The sequence below is a fragment of the Phacochoerus africanus genome, chromosome 3 (assembly GCF_016906955.1).
Source record: "Phacochoerus africanus isolate WHEZ1 chromosome 3, ROS_Pafr_v1, whole genome shotgun sequence".
In the NCBI taxonomy this organism is placed as follows: domain Eukaryota; kingdom Metazoa; phylum Chordata; class Mammalia; order Artiodactyla; family Suidae; genus Phacochoerus; species Phacochoerus africanus.
The window spans coordinates 104,045,147-104,070,102 of NC_062546.1; the positions used below are offsets into that span (position 1 = coordinate 104,045,147).

The 24,956-nt window shown below is 39.1% G+C and overlaps 1 protein-coding gene across 4 annotated transcripts in view; it reads right to left on the minus strand.

Moving 5' to 3' along the window:
* ASB5 (ankyrin repeat and SOCS box containing 5) overlaps nucleotides 1–24,956 on the minus strand; it is a 56,002-nt gene that overhangs the window by 10,164 nt on the left and 20,882 nt on the right. Inside the window, exon 1 of one of the 4 annotated variants that reach the window (XM_047772289.1) lies at nucleotides 10,895–11,261. The exons of 2 other annotated variants lie outside the window; for them this stretch is intronic. In XM_047772289.1, the coding sequence (XP_047628245.1) occupies nucleotides 10,895–11,018 (124 nt within the window). In that variant the 5' untranslated portion in view covers nucleotides 11,019–11,261. Of the gene's footprint in view, nucleotides 1–4,014; nucleotides 4,091–10,894; nucleotides 11,262–24,956 lie in introns of those variants that run through there. One more of the 4 variants, XM_047772288.1, reaches the window with a different exon arrangement.

Sequence of the window (24,956 nt, forward strand, 5' to 3'; positions counted from 1 at the left end):
TGGAAGCCCCCTTTCCTTTCTCTCCCAAATCCCTCTCAGCACCCAAAGGTACACCCACCCTCCCCATCCTTCCCCCGCTATGGTCCATCTAGGTGACTCTATAAGATACTGGGTTGATGCAGTGATCTCCTTGTAAACTGGACCAGCACTATTGGTTTTACTTAATGGAGATCATGTAGGGGTGATTAAATAAGCAGATTATGCGAATCAGAAATATTATCTATTTACAGGGTATCATTGGCTGATAAATTAAAAGCAATGCTGACGAGACAGAAAATCTTCCCAAGGTAATGTGATTGTTTGCTAATATCTGTTTCCCTGTCTAGTACCTCTTCTGTCTTTTTCAGATCCATAGGATGCAATAAATATAGATAATTTTTGTAAACAAACTGCTGATCAGTCCTGATAAGTCCCATAGCTGTTGGTCAGAAAGATAAATTTCACGAAAAGCATGTCTAAAGCTTGTTTAAACAGGTCAGAAAAATGACTGGAAACATAGTAGGGTGTTGAACTTTTAGAAAACAGCTCATTCTTCTTATTTTTGTACCTTTGCAAAAGCCCACATGTGTATCTATGCTTCCGTACAATGGTCTTACATTATAACTTTGTCACAAGTGCGGTCCAAACAGTTCCACTACATAAAATGTGGGACACATATCACAAGTTCAATGAAATGACCAAGCGAGCCTGGTACAGAAGGCAGAGGTCAACTGCCAATCATCAGTCTTTTTACCTCCAGTGATATAATGGGGTTTGATTGAAAATGCAAGTCTTTCTCCTCCTTCCTGATGATTTTCCAGCAATAGAAATTGCAGCTGATGTTGAATAGTGTTTATTACCATGTGTATGATTCTGGTCTAAGCACTGGGTATGAATTTCATTTAATTCTCACAACTCTTTGAGGTATACATCATTATTATTTCTATTAAAGTTGAAGACATGGGAGCTGTAGAAGAAATGAAAACATCTAAAGAGTGTCACACAGTCTAACTCCAGAGCTGATGCTTCTAGTTACAACTGCACTGTCATTGTTTTGCCTTTCCATCTAGCATTATTTCCTGCTTACCCAAAGAATTAGTAAGCCCAATATCCAATTTTTTGTGCTCTCAACCAAACAGAGTTACTGTTGCTAGTTTGTGTATTTTTTCCAGGATGCAACACTCCTACATTATATTAAAAGCAGAACTGAATTAATGCACCCCAATAAATATTTGTTGATAGAACAAAATTTGGTGGCAAAATAATAATTTATAAGAAACTGAAACATTATATTATCTCTAAATACAAAAATGCAAGAGTCACCATCACAGATGATATTCTTTTGGGGAATAACTATGTTTCGAATTCCACCTTCTAAGATAAAATCCAGTGCTTTAAAAATCATACACAGAGTTCCCGTAGTGGCTCAGTGGTTAACGAATTCGACTTGGAACCGTGAGGTTGCAGGTTCGATCCCTGGGCTTGCTCAGTGGGTTGAGGATACGGCGCTGCCGAGAGCTGTGGTGTAGGTCGCAGACGCGGCTCGGATCCCATGTTGCTGTGGCTCTGGTGTAGGCCAGCGGCTACAGCTCTGATTAGCCCCTAGCCTGAGAACTTCCATATGCCGTGGGTGCAGCCCTAGAAAAGACAAAACAAGACCAAAAAAAAAATATATATATATATATATATACATCTGTTTTATCATTAAAATAAACAACTTGATTGCAGAGTGAAACTCCGGGGAACCTTGGAACATCTATCAGTGTTCGCCGAGACTATTTAAACAAGAAAATTATAATATTAACTTTCCAAACAGACTGCATGTATGAAACCACTATATTCAGTTTAATCAGCAGAGCAGTGGTAAATTAGTACAGTTTTAAATAATCGATGCTTAAAATATGTGTTTGAATTTAAATATTCATTTATAATATTTATAATGATCATGTGTCCCCTCCTGTATAATAGGTTAATAAATTTCATTACCCTAATTTCTCTCTCCAAGCTGTATGTTGAATTACATGCTCTCAGTTTACTATCACTGCCTGTTCTTCTACTGTCACTAGCTAATGTGGCAATTAGCCAGATGTTGAGATTGAGAAATATCTACAGAAATGGCCTTTAGGATTTATTTTGGACTCATTTCTTTCTAGAACATTATGAAAACATTTAAGGGGCAGCAAAACTAACAACATTTGCAGCTGAGGAATACTAGATATTCCTGTTTTGCATACAATTTGTCCATGGAAACAACAGCAATAGTCTTCTGAACAATTTCAGCATTGCTGGCCGGTGTTCACAAAAGAAAGAAAAAAAAAAGAGGAAAGAAAGGAAAAGGGTCGTTTAGAAAATAGGCTACACCAGGGCCCAAATAAAGAAATGTAAGTACTCAAATCTACCACCCATATCACCAATCCCCTTCTTCTCCCTTAAAACTGTCACATAGTTTTCTGTCTACACTGTCATTTTCTTTATCACCAAGGCTTAAGTCCATTATGGTGAGGGGAAAAAAAAAAGCTGAAGCAAGATTTTCCTATGTGCATTTGCTATTATTTCTATTAATAGAACTACCACTGGCATGAAAAGGGAGTTAAATGTCACAGCAATCTGCAGGAAAGCATGGCTGAGGGTCAGTGAGGAAACCACCGAGAATATATGGTGTTGGATGAGGGCTCCCTAAGAGCAGCTGCCCTGTCATTTCCTGGGGTGAATTCAGCTCTGCCCCTGCAGGGGACTCCTGCTGCCTCTTGTGCCTTAAAGAACAGGAGGCTGGAGCAGGAGGGGAGGAGAAGGAAATGGATACCAGGAGGAAGTGAGAAATGAGATGTGGTTTGGAGCCCAGGAGCTCATGGAGGAAAAAGACCTGGGGGCCAGGCAGGCCTGGCTTTGCCGCCCAGCTTTGAACCCTGGTCCTCAGGAAGTATCTGACATCACTGTGGGTCCATTTGCTCAAAAGATAGGAAAAGCACTACTGATGAGACAGGATTGGGGGCGGGGGTGGGGGGGGAGGGCGGATTAGAAATGAGCTTACTCAGTCAGTGCACAAGAAATAGTACCTAGCAATCTCTGTTAAATATGAACTGATAAATGGGAGATTTTAATATGAATTTTAGGGGAAGTACCAAAGTAGAGAAATCCATCTTTTCCAAAACTAGGGAAACTCAAGCCATAAATAACAGCATCATTGACCAGAATGATTTTAGTGCTATCAACTTGATTAAATAAACCATATAAAGCAATTGAATGATTTATACATGTTTTTAAACCAACAATCGACACTGCTACTGTATTCTTTTCCTGAGTAGGCTATAAGAAACAATCATATCAGTCCATTAATGAGTAATTTATAGTACATCCTCACTAGTCAACAAGAAAAAAAAAAGCTTTTTGTTTTGAATTCTGCTTACTTAACTTCCAAGCAACCCCACCTCATTTGCTTCCTTATAATTTCGTAAATGAATTTCTAAAATTAATCTGCTAACATGTGAGAATCAAAGGATACATCATGCTCCAGTTTCTGTTTTGAATTAAATCTTCAGCCCTCCCCGTTGCTCCCTTTCAAAATCTGAAATTTTGCAACTGCGAATTTCTATTTGAATGTGTTCAAAATTAAATACCTTACCTCCCAGTATGGATATGTTTTATATGAGAAAGATAAGTTTTCTCAAGACTGAACCAAAGACAAATAATCTTCATTTGCAGTAATTCAGTAATTTTACAACCTTGTTAGGCTTTAATGGGGTATCTAGTTTTTTTTAAAAGTTCAACCTAATTCCTCAGGATGAATTATTCAGTGTGAAAATTGTTTTGCAAAATATCTCTGACTTTCACCAGGCTAGTCGAATGCCTACTATATGGGCTCTCTACAGCTACACAGGAGGTGACTGACTATATTTAGATACCACACTGGTTCCCAGGCATCTGGTATATAATTTACCCGGAGAGCGTCTGCCCTGTTCTATAAACATCCCATTAGCAGAGCAAAAACAGTCATGTCCTTACAGATTTACAGATTGGTAGGGGTCAGTACCATACCTAAATCACCGTCTCCCCACGGCACTTCAAGCCAGCCACTGGTGGAGTAAAGCCGACTCATATCTTTTTTGATCAGCATCAAAAAGAAAAAAAATTGCTTGTCATGCGCTAGCTCTACTCAGCCATTTTACAGAGCTCTGAGCTCCTTGTAACATGACCTTTCACCTCCCGAAAGAAAAACAGCTTTTTGAAAATCAGATCCCTTTTCAAAATTGCCTTTTCTTAGTGCTCACTGCTCTTTGAGCAATTGGCTGTTCCGAACTTTTTTTTTTTTTTCCTCCTTAGTACATGCTCTGCAGTGAAATGAAAATATTAACAGTTAGATCTCTGCCCAGAGCTATTGTGAAACTATTTGCTTTTTCAGAAAGTCTCTGTCTTCTCCCCATCTGAGTCCCCCTGACGGAAGTGGAAAGTAGATTTACTGGAGAGCAAGCCTAACAGGTTCAGGGTTTGAGTCACAACAACTTCTCAGTGATCTCAAAACTGGAAAGTCTGACAGTTAACTCAAATAGCGGGTTCCAAGGAGAGGTGAAAAGCAATGACATCTTTGTAGATGAATCAGAGCACAAAATGCTAATACACTTCACAGCTCCCTTAGCTGTAAAATATGAAATCAGCAGTCTTCCTCATAATAGACGTGGATTTACCATGAAGCCAATGAAGTTCTGAACCCATAACTTGCACAGCCACTTTCTAAGATTCTATGTGCAATTGATATCTAAATAGATATTTATTTGCCTTAAAGAAGATCCAAAGATGTGGATAAGCTTCAGACTCAACAACATCTGATCCATCCCTTTTCACAAGTTTATAAAATAATTTTAAACCCACTAGGCATTGACTGAGCCCACTGGGTACTTTTCTGTTCAGCCAGTTAATAGGGCCACATAAATCCTTAAGGACATGGTGAATAAGCAGGGAAGTAATGTGTTGCCAAAACCAGACTCTTCAAAGATGGAGAACTGTACTTGACTTTCCACTCTCAGAATATGCCCTTGTCTTTCATTTCCTGAGCACAATGTGGGTCCAGATCTGAAACCCCCACAGAGAGCTGTACCTTGGGAACTACGGGAAAAATATTGACTTGTATGGATGTGCAACTTACTCTGACTGATTTCCTGTTCACAGTCTACCTGCCCTCTGTCATCTCATAAGAGGACAGTGTATGGGCCGGAACAGAAAGAAATAACAGACGCATGAAAACATCACTGTGGTTTATCTCAAGAAAAAAGACTAAATTTTCAACAAAGTGAAGAGAGTGGTTTCCCCCATGTATATCTAAAATCAGGAGAGAAAGAGAATTTAAGACCATTTTTAGAAGCTAGTGCTGCTCTTGGTGGCAATGATTCAGTTGTCCCCATTACCCGTTACTGATCACTGTGGACAGAACCTGCAGGACTCCACTAGTTATGGGAACTTTGGCAGTTATTTAATTTCTCGAACCTCAGTCTTCTCAACTGTAAAGGGAAGGATAATTCTAGCTCCCACATAGGATTATCGTGAATGTGAAAGTACTTAGCATAATACTAAACACATTTGAAACATGACAGTACAATCCAAATTCCATCTTAAACAAGTATCCCTGTATATCTGCCCCACAGGCTTTTTACTACATCTTCTAAACAGGAGATAGAATAATTTAACTTATTTAAGATTACGAAGCTTTAACACATCTTATTCCTCTTAACCTATATCTCTATAGGAGATATAAATGGATAGGGAGGGAATGGTCAAAATTAAAAACAATTACATCCATATGGATGGCACTCCAATCTGTTAGCTCTTACCTGGCCTCTCCTACAAATTTTAGCAACACATTATAAAATTTACTTCCAGACATTCACCTAGATATTTTGCTGGCATCTTAATACATTTCTTTTTCTCTCTTTTCTTCTTTTTTTGGCCGCACCTGAGGAATATGAAAGTTCCCAGGTCAGGGATCAAATCTGAGCCGCATCTGCAACCTACGCCACAGCTGGGCAACGTCAGATCTTTAACCCATGGTGCTGGACTGGGGATCAAACCCGTGCTTTAGACAACAATGGATCCTTAACCTGATGTGCCACAGCAGGGATTCCTAAATACATTTTCAGCAAACTCATCACCTTTCGGAACCAGTTTGTTTTTTTGTTTGTTTTTGCCTTCTGTACTGGTTCAAACAGTGTTACTGATCCCTTGTCACCTGGCACTAACAATATGATCTTAGATTTAAGTGCAACAGTTTTCAAGGACATTTCATATACATTGACTGTTCCCTGTGCTTCTTCACAGGAAGGCAATTATTATTGGACTAGGTACTTCTGTTTAGTCTTTTATTTTTCATGGATCCTCATTCAAAGCTCAGTCCTGGCATCCCTCTGTACTCACTCCTGGGGGGATCTCCTCTAGTCCCACTGATAGAAATATCACCCACATGTTGATTACCCCAAATTTGTATCTCCAGACCAGCTCTCTCTTCTAAGACGTGTTTCCAGCTGGTTCTTTGTTTCTCTGCTTGGAGATAACTAAATAGACAATTCAACGTAACTTGCCCCAAACTGAATTCTTGTTGTGACCTTCCCAGATCTTCTCCCCATTAGTAAGTGGCAACTCCATTGTCCAGGAGCTTCAAGGCCAAAACCTTTGTGTCGTCTTGAATTTCTCTCTATTTCTCACACCCCACGGGCAAACACCAGGAAGTCCTGCCTTGACCATTCAAATATAATCCAGACTTCGACTATTATCTCATAACCTCCACTCTTGTCCAAGTTGCCATTATGCTCACCAGACTTATTGCAAATCCACCTGACTGCTCTGTGCGCTTCTGACCAAGCCCTTCAAACACTTTGTCCTAAGCCCAGGAGGCAGAAGGAGACTCTAAAAGTCAGAAAGTCTCCAGTGGCTTCCCTCCAGTAAAATCCAAAGAATTTATGACTGCAAGGGCCTCGAGCCTCTCCTCTGAGCCCAGGTTCTGCCTCCCTCCTCCCTCTAAGGCCCCAGTTCAGCCACACTGATCCCTTGCTTTTCCTCAAATGAACACACCCTTTATGTTCTGTCCACTCTGCCTGCGGGGCTTCTTTCTGAGAAACACACACAGCTTCCTCTCTGACCTCTGTTCTGCCCTGGAATTGCCTTGTGGGAGAGCCCTTCCATGATGCCTTTACATGAAAATGCCCTCCCAGTCCCTCCCCATTGCTCATTCTCTCTTGCTGCCCTGTTCTATTTTTCCTCAGAGCACTTGTGCCTGCTGGAATGTAAGATCTTAGAAAGTAGGACCTGCTGTTTGCTCATTGCTATATCCCCAGTAGCTGCTGCATCATAATTACTACTGATGGATAAATGTGCAGAGTCACATGAGTTGTAGAGACACGTTAGAGCTGGATGCTAAAACTCCTTAGTCCATTGGTTCTTAAGCTGTAAAAGGCCTCTTGCCTTCCCCATTGGTGGGCCCTTAGAGTACTTTCCGAAGCAATAATCTTGTGCTTCATACTCATTTATGGTGATCTATCTATCAGGCAGTTTTGACCCTTCTGGATGCTGGAGAGACACAAAGATGAATCAAGTATGGTCTGTGTCCACCTGAATCAAATTCGGACTCTACCTTCCCTGATGGTTTTCCTACAACCAGCCTCTCTCTCACCAATCTCCCTGAATACTGCCTCAGCAATAAACTTCCAAAAGCACCTAGAATTCCAGCTAAACCACACAGTGCCTTTGGGGACATTAGGAAAAGGCACCCCCCCTCCGGGGGCAGCTAAGCTCCCCAGGTGGGCCTCGCGGGTCCAGTCTTCACAACAACACATGGCCCCCTGAAAACACTTCTGGGATCATGTCATCCTCAGGATCAAAAACTCTAGTGGCTACACTGACTTCAGCCAAACATTCTCATCCTGGAATTAAAGGTTATTCACAATATGATTAGATCTTCCTTTTGTTGTTGTTTTATTGTTTTATGACTTTCACACACCCTCTGTTTAGGTTAACCTGGCCCGCTGTATGCATGACCCCAAACAATCTTTCTTCCTTCTTTTTTCTATCATCTCCCCCTGTTCAATTCTCTTTTTCATATTGCAGAGTAACTGACTGAGGCGTATCTGTGTTTTGGTTCTTGTTTCTCCTCCTCAGGGGTGATTAAGTCCAAATAGCAGGAGTGGCTTAAACATAGCGTCTCTAAAGTGAAGAGTTAGGCTCTGGTGAGAGGAAGGAGAGATAAAGCAAGAGAAAGAAGAATCAAGAGGTGAGAGGGAGCATGTGGGAGAGAAGGAGCCAAAGGGGAAGATGGAAGGAGAGGCAGAGGGCAGGGAGAGTTTTCTCTGCGGGTCCACGTTCTGGCCCTATCCCCGAAAGCTGATAAGACAGAGGAAGCAGACAGGCCTGGGCTCCTGTCCCCACTTTCAGGACAGACTTACGTGCTTTAGTTTGCCCTGGAGGCAACAGATTTGCTGGATTTTTTTCAAGGGATAAAATGGGCTTAGACAGTGGCTTCGTCAGCAGGGAGCCTATGGACCGGAGGGCAGCTGTACTTCCCTAAGGCAGCAGCATTAGGCTCTAACCTTTGCACCAAGACTGAGGGAGAGGAGGAGAATATGGGAGGGGATGTGACCAAAAAGACAAAATCCCCAGGCAGCCTTGGGGATGGGAGTTTGAGGCCAGATTTGACTTGAAAACTAAAAAAGGCTGTCATTTTTGACTGTGTCACTTCCTGGAGTAAGATAAGAGTCTCTTCAACCCCAGAACCACAGACAGAGAGGGTGCTATGTGGGCTGTTAACCCAAAATGGCTCCATACGACGTTTTATAACTGACTGGCTAATTAAACAAGTCAAGAGTTACCTCCTGAAAGTAAAAATAACTGTGGAATTGTTTCCTATATTTTCATATAATAATAATATATGTTTGAAATAGTAGCAACAATATAGCAATACAACAACAATTGCTGTAGTCTTACCTGATTATGAAAGTGGTACATTAGGTATGACAATCAATAAATTACAAAACACATAAAAAAAATCATAATGCTCATTTCCACATATAACCATTACAAACATTTGTTGTATATCCTTCCCAACTTTTTTCTAAATACACATTTTTTAATCAAGATGCAACCATCTATTCATACTGCATTTAACCTTTTGTTTTCATTTACAGATATCACATGATCATCGTTCCATTTCACAAAATAGACTTCTACAGTATTTTAAATGGCATATACATTATAAATTAGTCATTTAAAATACTGTAGAATTATATGTCATTGTACAGGTATACTGCTGCAACACCGGACCCTTTAACCCCCTGGGCTGGGGACCAAACCCTTGCCTTGGCAGTGACCTGAATCGCTGCAGTCAGATTCTTAACCCATTTCACCTCAGTGGGAACTCCCAACAGTATTTCTTATCTTTGTGAATGTGTCTATCTTAGGGTAAATTCTTAAAATTTTGATATATGTCATCAAATTGCCTCTAGCAAGACTGAGCCTATTCACAATCTCATTAACAGTGCTGTAAAAAACTGAAGTTAAATCCAATGAAAGTTTGCCAAGATGTTTTCTTTTTTATAATTGAAGCATTATATTCTTGTTATATTTTTAATATATTTAAGCTATGCCAAAGAAGATTGTGTGAAACTATTTTGTTTGCACAAAACTAGATTTTTCTCATAATTTTATGGCTTATTCTCGACTTCCCCTGGGGTCTATCATCAGTGGAGATGGGTGAGACTCATCCAGGTGAGTTAATTTACTTATTTTTAATTTTTTTGCCACCTCATCCAATTGCATCACATTGCTCATAACACCTAGTCAAGTGCATACTTAGGTGACTGACTCTTCATAGAGGAAATGGCAGAATGAGTTTCATTCTACAGTAATTACATGTTTTCATCCTGGACTTTAAAGACCCCCCAAGAATGATGAGACTGGTAATTACGGCTTCCTTTCGGCTAGCACAGCGCTCAGAACATAGTAAGCACTCAATAAACACTTGCTGAATTGTTTAACTGTCTTCTTTGTAGTCTGTGCTAGTCGGTTCTCAATCTCTCCTGATAATAGTATTGTTAGAAAATAATTAAAAGCAAATGTATGTCAGGTTCTGGGTGGGGCGAAGAATCAAGTTGCTCTCAGCCTTTGAACAAAATACTAGTATTTTATTCTATTTTAAAACAATCTTTGCATGTTTTAAAGACTTATAATAATTCGTAAGAAATATTCATCAGACCTGAACCATTACACAGTAAATCCAATTCTTACACTTTAGGAGGAGTAAGAGGTCAGTTTTCTCCCTAAATCTGCATTTCTAATCTTTAAGTCTACTATCGACCATATTGATGTTCTACTAAAATTTATACTCAGTAATTCTGTTTTAAAACATAATTTCCTTAGGCAGCTCCTTTTTCGTGCTAGAACATCACCAGAATGAGTACCTAGCTCATTCTCCTCTAGAGCTTCCATGTTTTTGTATGATTGAAATTAAGAACTTTGCGCTGGAGCCCTTTAGGGAAGGGATTCTATTCATTGTCTTGCACACATCAGCTTCCTACTTTATGGTTCAACTTACATGATTCAAACTTTTCACATTTAACTGCTTGAAAACAGTCTTTTCCTGCTTAAGCTTTCCTTGTTCCTGCACCAACTTAGAACTACCTGCTGAACCGGAAAGGTAAGCAAGCCGGAGACCACGAGTTTACCCAGGTGTTTACCACACAGTCATAAGAATGAGCACACAGGTGCACTTTACACATGCTGGAAAGTGAAGGTACAGTGCTGCCCTTTGCCATGCTCTCCATTTCCATGTCAGAGTCTGCATTCTGGAAAGCACCCACCGGTTCAAGTTAGTATTTGCAAAAACAGGTCAATATTGTTTATTTCAGGACACCAACAGATTTGCAATGGCTGCTCTACTAACCTTGACTGGTCAGAATACCCCAGCTAGCTTTTCGCTTAGAAGAACATTCTTCTATACTCGCTAGCCTTCTTTTTGGGAGGATCTGCTTAATGCAGCTCCCTTCAACAGCAAGGTCTGCAGGCATAGTGTGGGTGACGTTTCTGCCCGGACAACCAGGGGTCCTAGGGCAAGTGCTCCAGCCAGAAGAAGCGTCAGCAGCTGGATTTCTAACTACTCTTTTCCTTCCCTTCCGACTTTCACAGAGATTCTTGTACGCTACGTGGAGAAGAGCCTCCACATTGAGCTCTACACAGGGTGGGTAGGGGTGGGGGCTGGGCCAGAAAGGCAGTAGTTTTCTATTTTTAAAGTGGAGACTCAGCAACTGCCAGAAGTCTTTAACTGTTTGCGTGGTTCAGAAAGTAAAAATGTGTCAAGTAGCCTTTCCTAGAGGGAAACTGAGTAGAAATGAGCCCTGTCTTTAAAACATGAAAGCCTGCTTGAAACAGCTAGAAATCTATCAAAAGTAAAACTGCACGTTAATGATAGGAAGACGACAGTGCAGCCAGAACACTCAGTGGTGACCAGGGACCTGTTAGCCTGTCTCCTCCATCCTGAGGAATAAATAGTGGATATGCCTTAGGGTCAGTCAGCTGGTAGCTAGCTCATGTTTTCATCTTGTAAAGATCTAAGTTTAGAAATGGCTTCCGTACAAAACCACAGTCCTCTGATTTATATAGGTGTCACTTCCTATTGTGATTTTTCTGGAGGTCATTTCTGGACCAAAAGACGTCAACTGTCAATTTAAGGACAGCTGAGATTTTTCACCCTAAAAGGCAGAGGAAAGTGTAGCTGGAGAGAAGAGAGGAAAAACTGAACATGTGCCTGGTATTTTTTGTTGGCAGGTAAAGCTGAGCAGGGTTTACATGGTCCATGACTGAGTCAAGAGCAGTGGCTGAGCCATGATAGGGCCCCAAGGATTAACTGAGCTGGTGATCCTGTTACACAGTATTAACCTATTGAGATGGGTCTGGATGAAGAATGGTCACTGATTCTATTATTGATATTTTTAATCACTATTAGGCTCTACCGTTTGCTGGTGTACACAGAAAAAAAAAATTATTGGCGGTATTGCCTTCCTATAATGAGCTGGGTAAAAACAGAAACATCTCACGAGTAAAATTATTTTTCATGCATGGCTGTGTTAATATCCGCAGCCATATTACATTGCCAATATTTACTTCAAAGTTATCACGAAGAAATACCAAGAATATCTTTTTCTTATTTTGGATTAATTTCTAATCCCAGAAACTACATGACCTGGGGCAAGTAGCCTACTGATACCTCAGTTTCCTTTCCTGTAAAATGAGGAGCTTGGAGAAGATGGCTCTTTTCTGACTCTAACATTCTTTGTTTGGGAGTATGGTACTAACACATACAGAGCAAGGAGTTGTGAGCTTGGGGCACTGCCACAAATCAGGCCAGACATTCCCAATAAAACTGGAGGCTATTTTTATGGGGGGCACACTCCTAGGTGGTATGAAAACCATGAAGGGTGGTCTAGGGAGGGGCTTATGGGGTCCATTTTATTTTTAGGAGCCAGTTGTTGTTAACTGTGGGGTCTTCACTCCTGGATGGTACCCACGAGAGGAGCGTGAGGACCTATACCAGCCACACCAGTAAAAGTAGAGACCGATTTCGGTTTCTAAAAGAAACTTCGATTTTGACTTTTGGCTTTGCACTTTTATTTTGTTATTATAAAATACATATAGGATATTTTATGATAAGAATTGGAACATTTTTTGGTCTTCACTATTTTAGACACCTGGTCTAATGATGACCTGTTTCTAGGTCTGTCTCATCTACTAGGTTGTAGGTCCATCACTACACCTCTTACAATGGGTGGTTAAAAAATGTTAAGGAGTAATTTGAATATGGAATTCCCAAGAATACTCCAAGAGAGCTTTCTTATAGTCCATAGTGGGTAATAAGCAAATTTTTAGTACAGTGGGCAGGAGAGGGAAGCCATTAGATTTGACTATAACCAGATGTTTAGTTAACTAACATGTGTGCTGGCCTAAAGAATACATGTAACAATTTACATAAATAATCAGGTGGACCAAGGAGGTGACAATTCCTTCTTCCAATATATTTAAATACATCAAAAGTGAAGTAATTTTTTAAAGTGACTCTGTGGAATTGAAGGAGTGTTTCAGTTAATTTAATAGAGAAAGTAAGAAACAAAAGATTGAATCAATTATGCTCAGCTGCATGATTTCCTAAAAAACGTGCAGTGAGTTGAATATGTTTGGGATAGAGTTATTTTTTTTGTTTTTTGTTTTTTTCTTTTTAGGGCCACACCTGCAGCACATGGGAGTTCCCCAGCTAGGGGTCGAATCAGAGCTACAGATGCCGGCCTACACCACAGCCACAGCAACACCAGATCCGAGTTGAGTTTGCAACCTACACCACAGATCACAGCAATGCCAGATCCTTAACCCACTGAGTGAGGCCAGGGATCAAACCTGCATCATCATGGATACTAGTTGGATTCGTTCCCACTGAGCCACAACAGGAACTCCCTGGGACGGAATCATTTAAATACTGGGTTATTCATGATTGAATAAATAAGAACGCACTGTGAAATCTCCAGACACAGAGAAGAAGCTAGCACCCTCCTTAGTGTAAATACAAAAGTGGATTAGACAACCGGCAAGATATTGTCAGGCAAGTGTTAAAGCAAACCAGTATCTGGTAAAACTCTAACGGAAATAATACAAACTATATATCATAGAAGATAATGAACTCAGCACATGTCTCAGAACAAGTACCTGAGATACGCCCGTGGATTAGAGATGGCACAACATTACCACCCACAAAAGCTGGCATAAAATTGTAAACCTTGCAGGAAGGATATAGGATACAAAACGGCAATTCTCTTTCCAGGAGCCCTTCCCTCCCCATTTTAACAATGCTAACATGTCTGAAAACACAGGGACCTGTGGGTCTGGTTATCAATCCTCAGTAATAAAGTCATGCTAAGGCTGGAAAAGTTTCAAAGAAGGACACTGGAAATCATCAAAGAGATGGAAGCACTTCTACAGAGAGAAATCTCAATGCCTTTAGATACTGTAGGATGGAAAGTTGAAATCTAAGAGGGCTTATGAGAGGAATATACATAACCATACAGGGCACAGTTAGGTGTGAATAAACTTTTTCAAGAAATTCTGATATCCTAGAACATTGGATCACATGCTGACAGTTTTAAAAGCTAAATTTGGGACACAAATGTCAAATTTTTTTTTAGTTACATAAACAGTCACAAACTTTAGCTCACTGCTCCAGAAAGATGGTATTTAGGTAAACTAATGAATGTGTGACCCACAGGTAAAGATTTTTAAGGGTATATTCCAGATTTGGGGGATTCAGGTCATGGAATTTCTTCACATGTCAGAAGAAGATAAGCAAGATGAACAGACTCCTGCTTGGATCCGGGTTGGCACATCCCCCATTATGACTACAGAATTTTTTTTCTTTTTTTGTCTTTTTAGGGCTGCATTCATGGCATATATAAGCTTCCAAGATAGGGGTCGAATTGGAGCTGCAGCCACCAGCCTATGCCACAGCCACAGCAACTCGGGATCTGAGCTGTGTCTGCAACTTACATCACAGCTCACGGCAACTCCAGATCCTTAACCCACTGAGCAAGGCCAGCGGTCAAAACCCGCGTCCTCATGGATACCAGTCAGGTTTATTAACACTGAGCCACAACAGGAACTCCAATTATGGAATATTTTGAATATCTATGCCATCCACAACCCAGGTTAACAGCTACCAACACATGGTGAGTCTTGTTTCATCTATAGCCCACCCACATCCTTCCCTACCCTTATTCCTATGATTATTTTGAAGCAAACATCACTATACCACTCTACCCATGAATATTTCAGTATGTTTTTCTCAAAGATGCAGTCTCTTGGTAATCATAACTACCATATCATCATCCCACAAAAACAGGAGTGTGGATGTGTCAGCACATACATGTTGGCAATTCCTATTTTCTAAAGAGCCAGTCAGTTCATCAATTGCCTTCAATAATGATACCTAAATTGATATAACCTTTAGATCTTTGGGCAAAAATCTGTGATCTCACCCTTTTCTAAGTGTCTTTTTTTTTAAGTCATATTCCCATCCCTTTAAAAAAAAAAGAAAGAAAGAAAGAAAGAATGCTTCTTTTCTCTAAATTCCCAAGGGCTCACTGAGTACAAGATGCCATCATTACCTTACATCATCCTGAAGATAACGATAGAGTCCCTTTTACCTGTTAGCGCCAAATTTCCACCCTTGTAAAGTCGCATCTGGAAAAGGCCATTATTCAGTTCTTGGCTGCCTTGATGTGGGCTTCTTTACAAAGCCACCCATACATATAACACTTCAGACTCATCTCTCAGCCCCATTCTTGCTCCATTTTACTTTTATTGTTTCAGCTAAACATAAGTCCCTACATCTATTGGGCTAGTGATGGGGCATGTGGGGAAGATGGGGTCTGAGGGTAAATCTGACCCAAGTCTCCTGGGAAAAAGAAACAGATTGTTACTTAACATTTAACCCTTGTTTCAAAGGTCATTCGCCTCTTGCATAAAGGTTGCTGGGAAACCGACAGTGACATCTTGTGGTCCATGACAGCTCCTCTCCTAGTTGGAATTGAGTGGTTAGGAGAGGCTTCAGGCCTCTGAAAAACCCCACTTAGCAAAAATATGGTGGGTAACATTACAGAACCACTCCTATAACAGCAGTACCTAAACACTGTGGTAAAGGATATTTTATCAGCTTGTGTGCATGAGGCTTTGAGAAATGTCATATAGGAAGGTCTTTCCAATTTTACCAATTTTGGGGGGTTTGATTTTAAAAACTATAAGCGCAATAAAAACTGCTAGTTAAATATAGTTTGAAAGAATAATATTTATGCCCCAAAACATATCTTCATTGAAAATACTGGAACAAGATGGTGAGGGAAAGAACACCTGTTCCCATTATTCAGGACACTTAATGGTGAGGCTTCATTCTCCTTTGGCTGTCCTAACAGTATCTGTTAATTTTGAGAGATAAAACCGCAAAAATGATGAAAATATCTTGTATAACATTATAAAAGATGTCCTTGAATTTGGACTATTTTAAATGATACCGAACAACGGTAATTTTTTTTAAGAGACATGAATAATCCCTATCTGTAGAAAGAAAATAATACAATGCAATTTTAATTCAAAAATACCTCAATGCTTAAATCATGAGAGATGAGCATATACTACATGCATTAATATACTAGAGTATATTATTTTCTAGTTATATAATGAATCGATGTAACGAATGTGCAAAGGTGGTGAGATATCATTCATTCATGCACCCATTCGCTCAGTTTTTATTAGGTGCCTACCAGGTGTTATGTTCTGGGGACACAACATGAAAAAGTGGTCACTCCCCACTTGAACCTTAAACTCTAGAAAGGCATCTTAAAATTCCTTGAACCTTAATAACTGCCTAAGCAACCTTGGTACACCTGGGAAGCAGACTGTTTCATTATGACAAACTCAGAAATGCCCACAGCCAGGCTGCAGGGTGACCCTTAACTGCTGGGATGTAGGTAAATCATCTGATTTACACATATAATTTTCACTGAAATTTAATAAATTGCAAGCAGTAAACAGTGAATCTCAATAAAGAGGACATGACATTATCATAGACAATATATCTCCATTACTAAGATTTCTGTGAAGCCCAAAAGAACTCTGTGGAAGAGTAAGACAAAAACAATGTCTGCTGTTGCTATTATTCTTAAAGTGGTATCTTTGAAAGCATTGTGCTAGCCTGTAAGCTGTGAAAGCACTGGAAAGATAGCAAAATGAAAGATGCCATTGGAAGAGAAAAAAATAAAGAAGGAAAATCTAACCAAAGGAGCAATTCTGTTTTTGAAAACAGTACTCCACATTTCTTCAGGCTTGTGTTAAACATATAGTTAGAAGGAAGTGTATTCTGCATTTAAAAATTCCTACGTTTGGGGTTAGTCGATGCAAACTATTACATTTAGAATGGATAAACCATGAGGTCCTGCTGTATAGCACAGGGAACTATATCCAATCACTTGTGATAGATCATGATAGAAGATCTAAGACGAGAAAAAGAATGTGTGTGTGTGTGTGTGTGTGTGTGTGTGTGTAAACTGGGTCACTTTGCTGTACAGTAAAATTGACACAATATTGTAAATCAATTATAATTTAAAAATTTTTAAAATAAAAATTCCTAATTTCAGTTTTTAACCACAATATATAGAAATAAAAAAATTTTTAAACTCTCATTGATAAATAAAAAAATTTTTAAACTCTCATAGAAATTAAAAAATTTTTAAACTAGTTTTATTTTTCCAATTTCACTTGCATCAGAAACTTACCTGCATTTGATTAAACAGATCTTAGTAGAGCCACTTTCTAATAGAGCTCCTTGTTCCAATAATAGTTGGAATAACTTTGGAATTCCAATAACTTTATTAGGACTCTCAACTCTGAAATCCAGCTGCTGAAGCTGGGTTGTTCCCAGTTCAGCCAGATACTAAACTTGCTACCTTAGGAAAGAGACTTTATTTCTCTGTGCCTCAATCTCCTTAAAGAGAAAATGGGGTAACAACCCTATGTTGCAGGATTTCTGTGAGAATTAAATGAATTAATATATAGATCAGAACAATGCCTGGTAGAGAGTGTGCCCCCTATTAATGTTAGTTTTCATGGCATTATTCTTACTAGTGTACAATGTAGATATAAATGCATCATTCATGTTTTCTTCATCACATCTTGTCTTTCTAACTAGCAGTACACTTAAAAAGCAAATTCAAAACCCTCGAGCACTTCAGGTACTGGTAAACCCTACAGATAGGCAGGTTTATTAGATTTTGAGTGACTACAGTGCATATAAAACAACTCTTGGTGTACTACACAGACGTGACTTTGCTTCTTCACAGGCAAAACAAAACAAAACAAACAACCCACCAGAAACAGCGCATGAAAGGAAAGCAAGAGAAAACACTGCAGTAGAAGAGCTGCAGACTCACAAACACATCCATCTTCTGTCATGGATAAATCTATTGGTTGTAAAGAAAGAAATGCCCATTGGTATGACACCGGCCATTGTCATGTAAAAATAAAAAATTTAGAAGGCTAAAAATATTAGAAATGAGGAAATTTTTGAAAAAGGAAGAGGCCACACATTTTGAGGTAAAAATATTCTGGAAGCACAGAAGCTTCTCAAATACCCTTATCAAGAGCCCCTAGGTTCTGGAAGGTTTTGCCAGCTGTGATGGAACCAGGGTGATTTTTGTTTTTGTTTTTGTTTCGGCCAAGCCCACAGCATGCAGAAGTTCTGGGGCTAGGGATCAAACCTTTGCCATAGTAGTAACCAGAGCCACAGCAGTGACAACACCAGATCCTTAACCTGCTGAGCCACCAGGGAACTCCAAGATCAGGCTGATTGGGACAGTCCCCACATTTACAGAGTTAGATGGAATTCAGCTCAAGTAGAATTTTACCTTTTTCCTTAACAAAGAATGGATGGCAGTTCTTGAATGAGCAATAATGCACTGTAACGTCTTAGGCTGGAAGTGCCTTGATAACTTTGTCACCACCCCTGTGCTTTCAAATGCCAATGTAGAAGTTTGCATAAACCAACACATTATACTTCATCATGCCAATTTTCCCTCCCAACTTCCCTTGATTATGTCCATACACAGCCCTTTCCAATACCATCACCCTTGGGTCAAAGGCCTAGCCAAGCTACTGTATGTTATGTACTGTAATTCCCTGCTCTCCTTACATCCACTCTGGCCACTGTCCAACCCATTTTCTCTTTCTCAATTAAGTGATATGTTTGGGATCTGCTTCGAAGTAATTCCAAGATAACTTTAGGAGCTTTGATTGTTTGCTTCTGCAAAAGCAAGGCTGTATCTCCTAAGAAGACATTAGCTTTCTGCCCTATTTATGGGCCAGAATGTTATTTAAAATAGGAAAACTTATCATAAAAGATTTCTTAGAAAAAATGATTTCTCATGCTAAATTCAGTTTGCTGATATTTCACTGAAGATTTTGGCAGCTACTTTCATGACTGAGAATGGCCTCTGATGTGCCTTTACTGTACTGCTCTCTGCGAGTTTTGGTAATGTGTCAGCTAAACTTCCTTCCCTCTGAATGTTACAGAGAGAATGAGGGTTTTCTTATACCCATTATTCCTTCCACGGCTGAGCGTTAAGAAATCTCTCAAAGCTGATGTCTTTGGACGCCTGTGGGGTCTGAAATTACATAGGCTGTCTGGCTGAATGTGAAGTGAGGAGAGCAAGAATGTACTGGAACCTACAAGGTGAACTGGGTGACGTTTGTCTCCAACCTCCCCGACGCAGGTGACTTGAGGAGCAGCTGGTACCCTTCACCACAGAGCTGCACACATGGGGCCCAGATGTTGCTAGTTACTAGATGACCAGTGGCTTGTGCCAGCAGCTACCCCAGAGCCCACACCAGGCTTCAGAGTGTGAAGAGAGCAGCTCCTTCACTCTGCCATCCAAATCCTACATGCACTTTTCTTCTGGCTGCTCAAAGTCCAGAACAACAATGGAGAGGAGATTCTGGGAAGCAGTTAGGCGTAACTAAGGCAACACAGTGCAATAAGGTGACATAGTACAAAGTCACCAGGAGTAGCAGGCATTGACTCCACGAGATGAGTTGGGGGCTAGTCTCTTGCATTCTCTACCGTCATGGTCAACCTATTCAGACTATTTCTACCTATGGTGCTTGGTAGAAACCCCTGGTAAAATCATCTACTCTAGGAGATTTTTTTGAGGAAGTTTAGTGATTATATTCATATCAGTGCTTATAGGACTATTTAGGTTCTTCATTTCTTAAAAAACCCAACTTTGATAAGTTATAATTTTTAGGAAATGATCTAAGTGCCAACAACTTTGACTATTATGTAACCATTTACTGTAAAAATTTCAGCAACATCTACTACTATGTTCTCTTTAATTTCATCTGTTGTTTTTTTGTAGCTCTGTTTTGACAGAGGTATAATAATCTTATTAGTTTTTCAATAGACCACCTTTTAGCCTTGTTTTAATTTGTTTATAAAAGTTACTTCATTAATTTCCACTTGCAGCTTTAATCATTTTCTTCCTTCAGTTGCTATTCTTTTTGTAATTTTAATTTCTTGACCTATGATGACTTAAAGATATTTTCTCAATTTCCAAACAGGAGTTTTTTTCTAATTGCATTTTGTTAAAGATTTATGCATTAATTTGACTGAGAGCAGTGGATATGTTCTATATCAGAGGTCAGCAAATTGTGGCTCCTGGGCCAAGCTGTGCTACCATGTGTTTTGGTAAATAAAGTGTTACTGGAACAGACCCACAACCCATTCTATTATGTATCATCTATGCTTTGTCACTATAACTGCAGAAATGATACTTATGGCACACAGAAACTAAAATATCTGCTCTCTGATCCTCCTCAGAAAAAGTTGGCCAGCCTCTGGTCTATAGAATACTGGTAGTTTGAAATTTCTTGAGATATGCTTTATGGTTTTGTGTATACTTCATTTTTTTAAATATTAAAATCTACATGAAAAGAATGTGAATGCTGAGAGTTCCATTTACCAATAAAATCTACCTCTTAAATTTCTTCTATGTGTTTATATATAGCCAGTAATGTTTGTCTCCTGAATCTATCAATTACTAAATAATTCTATTAAAATTTTTCTTTTCCTTGTAGTTATACCAATATTTCAATTTTATGTTTGAAGCCATTTTACCAGGTGAATACACAGAATTATTATAGGTGCTTGGTAAATTCAACCTTTTATCATTATATAGTGGCATCTAGTAATTTTTTTTCCTTGAAAATCTAACTTATCTCACATTAATATAATGACAGCACTTTTATTTCCCTTGGCACATCTTTTATGATCCTTTGATTATCAACTTTTCTGCTTATGTTTTATCCTTATGCTTTAGAAGGACCATTTTAAAAAATTACTGCTGGATATTAGAAACATTCAACCCGAAAATGTTTATTTTAAACTAGACAACTCAATTTATAGTTAATTAAGTTACTAATACATTTAGATTTATTTTTCCCATATTAATTTGTATATTGTACTTTCCTCACATTTTGTTTCTTTTTTCTCTCTTCTTTAATTCTTTCAATTTGATTAATTTTATAATTCCATTTCCCCCTCTTCTCTGAAATTTATATATTGTATTTATTTTTTAACATTATCTGTGCCTTAAATTTTATTCAGACTCAAACACTGAGGAAATCTAGAATAAAATTATAGCCCATTAATTTTGTGCTGAAGGTTGTAATCCATAGTCTAAGGGAAGAAGAAGAAATTTTAAAACGGTACGGTAATTAGAAAAAAAGAAACAAACCTGGTATTATACACAAATAATATGATTTTATACCTAAAAACACCCTACAGAACATACGGATTCTTATCAGAATTAATAAGAGAGTTTAACAAATTTTCTAGATATAAAATTAATAAACAAAAATTAATTGTATTTCTCTATATCCACAATGTACAGGTGGAAAATAAAAAAAAAATAAGATACTATTTACAGTAGCATAAAACAACTCAGTACCTAGGGGTAAATTCACCAAAAATATATAAGACCTCCTCAGGGTATAATAATTCAACAATACTGAGAGACATTAAAGAAAACCTATGTAAATGGGAAAACACACCATATTTATTCATTAGAAGGCCAATTACTACCAAGAAGTGAATTCTCTCTCAATGAATGATTGAAGGAGTTCCTGCTGTGGCGCAGCAGAAATGAATCAGACTAGGAACCATGAGGTTGCGATCCCTGGCTTTGCTCAGTCGGTTAAGGATCCAGCGTTGCTGTGAGCTGTGGTGAAGGTAGCAGATGCAGCTGAGACCTGACATTGCTGTGGCTGTGGCATAGGCTGGTGCCGGTGGATACAGCTCTCATTAGACCCCTAGCCTGGAAACCTCCATATGCTGAGGGTGTGGCCCTAAAAAGACAAAAAAAAAAAAATCTGTAAATGATTGACAGTTAAATGAATTTCAACAACAAAAACAACAACAACAACAACAACAAAAGAATTTCGTGACTCAGGGAAGCTGCCTCTGAATCAGATGTAGGAAATTTCAAATTACCAAGAACAGCTAAAACTACAGATACTATAGAATAGTGTGGGAGGTCCTGCTCTACCAGGTATCAAGACATAGTGTGAAGCTGTGAAAACCAATACAGTATGGTTTAGGCCTGGAAAAATGTAACCAGTAAGAAAGCCCATTCATAGACAGGCACGAATAGACCTTACACTTGTGCAGAGTGTCCACTGCAGTGACTATAGCTCATAGTCTGTATGACTGGCTTTCCACTAAATGGTGTGAATATAATTAACCATCCGTTTAGGAAAAAAATGGACTCACAGCACCCCCAAACTCAATTCCAACTGGATAATTGGAAAAGAAAGCTTTAAGAGAATACAGGAAAATCCTTTCCTTGTCTTGAAATACAGCAGGATTTTTAAAAATGAATCACACAAAAAACATTAGCCACAATGGAAAAGATTTACAAATTTGACTGTTTTTAAATTAAGAGCTTCTGTTTACCAAAAGAAAAAACATAAAAAGGGAAAAGCCAAGCCACAAAAGATATTTATAAGGAGTTCAAGTTTTCTTCCTTTTCTATCTAACTTAGAATATAGGAAGAACTTCTAAAAATCAATGAAAAAGGGCAAGAGAATAGTGGCAAAATATTTGGCAAGCACATCACAAAAGGGAAGTACAGATGGTTGATAAACATGAGAATGGCATTATTAGAGAAATGACAATTATCCCTACATGCCAACTAGATCGGCAAAGATTCAGGATGTTGGAATACCAAATAGTAGCAATAATGGGAGGCGCTATGAATTCTTATACACTGCTGGTTTCACTATTGATATAACCATGTTGGAAAACAGTTTAACACCACTTAAAAAGCCAGAGGTGTTCATGCCATTTGACAATTCCACTCCCAGAGCTATACCAACTTATTTGTCCTGAGTATTTACAGCAGTATCATGTATAATGACCCTACATTGGGAGTGGAATTTTTAGCATTGAAAAAAAGTGAACCCCAGATACATATAGATACATCTTCCTACCATATTGTTCTGTGAAAGAAATGGAAGTCATGAAAACCTATTTAGAGAATGATTCCATTTATATAAAGTTTAAAAACAGGTCAGATCAAACCTTATCAATTGGGGATGAATTCAGAGGAGTGAAAACTATAAAGAAAGGCAAGAAACAATGACAACAAATGTTAGTTACCTTCTCTTTAGGGACAGGGAGGGTGTACCTGGAGAGCTTCTGGGTTCTAAGGATGCCCTGTTTCTTTTCTTTTTTCTTTTCTTTTCTTTTCTTTTCTTTTCTTTTCTTTTCTTTTCTTTTCTTTTCTTTTTTCTTTTCTTTTCCTTTCCTTTCTTTTCTTTTCCTTTCTTTCTTTCTTTCTTTCTTTCTTTCTTTCTTTCTTTCTTTCTTTCTTTCTTTCTTTCTTTCTTTCTTTCTTTCTTTCTATTAGAGTAGAGTTGATTTACAGTGTTGTGTCAGTTTCTGCTGAACAGCAGAGTGACCCAGTTATACATACATATATACATTCTTTCCTCATACTATCTTCTATCATGTTCTATCCTAAGAGATTAGATATAGTTCCCTGTGTCAGAAAGAGAAAGATAAATATCATATGATATCACTTATACATGGAATCTAAAATATGGCACAGAAGAACCCACCTACAAAACAAACAGACTCAGAGACATAGAGAACAGACTTGTGGTTGCCAAGAATGGGGAGGAAGTGGATGGACAGGGAGTTTGGGGTTAGTAGATGCAAACCATTACATTTAGAATGGATAAGGATGCTCTATTTCTTTTCTTTTTTTTTTTTTTTTTTGTATTTTTAGGGCCACACCCAAGGCATACGCAGGATCCCAGGCTAGGAGTCTAATCGGAGCTACAGCTGCCAGCCTATGCTAGAGCCACAGCAACACTAGATCCGAGCTGAGTATGCGACCTACACCATAGCTCACGGCAATGCCAGATCCCTAATCCACTGAGTGAGGCCAGGGATCAAACCTACAACCTCATGGTTCCCAGTCGGATTTGTTTCCGCTGAGACATGACGGGAACTCCAAGGATGCTCTATTTCTTGACGTGGGTAGTGGTTAAGTAGGTATCTGCTTTAGAGTCTTTATTAAATTCGATAAATGTATTCTGTTCATTTTTTTTTCTGATGTAGCTTATTTTTTAAGAAGATGCTAATTAACAAAGAAATGCCAGCCCATTTTAAATGCCAAAACATTTTAAAATAGAGGAGAGAGTCAACAGAAAACCTAACACCCCAATAAGATATGAGGTGCTTGGATCTTCTTTACCCTGATGTCCTTTATTCTTGGGGTGGCCTGGAAACCATGACATCCTAAATCTGCTGAATACCTGCTCTGTGGCTGAGGGCATAAATGACTTCAGTTCTTTTTCCCCTGTGTGCAGAGGGGTTACTTCCCACCTCCATGAACACACAGAGCACCCAAGAGAACCCTGCTGAAAGTGTGCATGGTGGGGACAGGGCTAGTTCTCCGTGCAGCTGGAAGGAAAAATTGTCAACAATGTGCTTCAAGTGACGTGGGGTGAGGCTCCAAGTGCGTAAATGAAAATGTGCCTGTGAGAGCACAGGGACGGTCCTAAAATCAATGTAATTACATGTTATTTGGTGACTCATGGTTGTTCTGAGCGGCTCAGTTGAGCACATTCTCTGTGCTCTGGAACAGGGCAGGTTGAGGTCATAGGTATGATCAATTCACCAAGAGTAGCTTGGGTTCTGCGTGCTCAGTTTCTCTGGGACACAAAGGGTTCACCAGTAGTCAGCAGATGTGAAGGAACCAGAGCGTTTCAGAGCTAAGAGCAGACTTCAGATATCATCTGCTTCAGTGATTCACACATGGTTTCAAAGAGCCACCCTGAGTGTGCCCACAAAGCCTGGG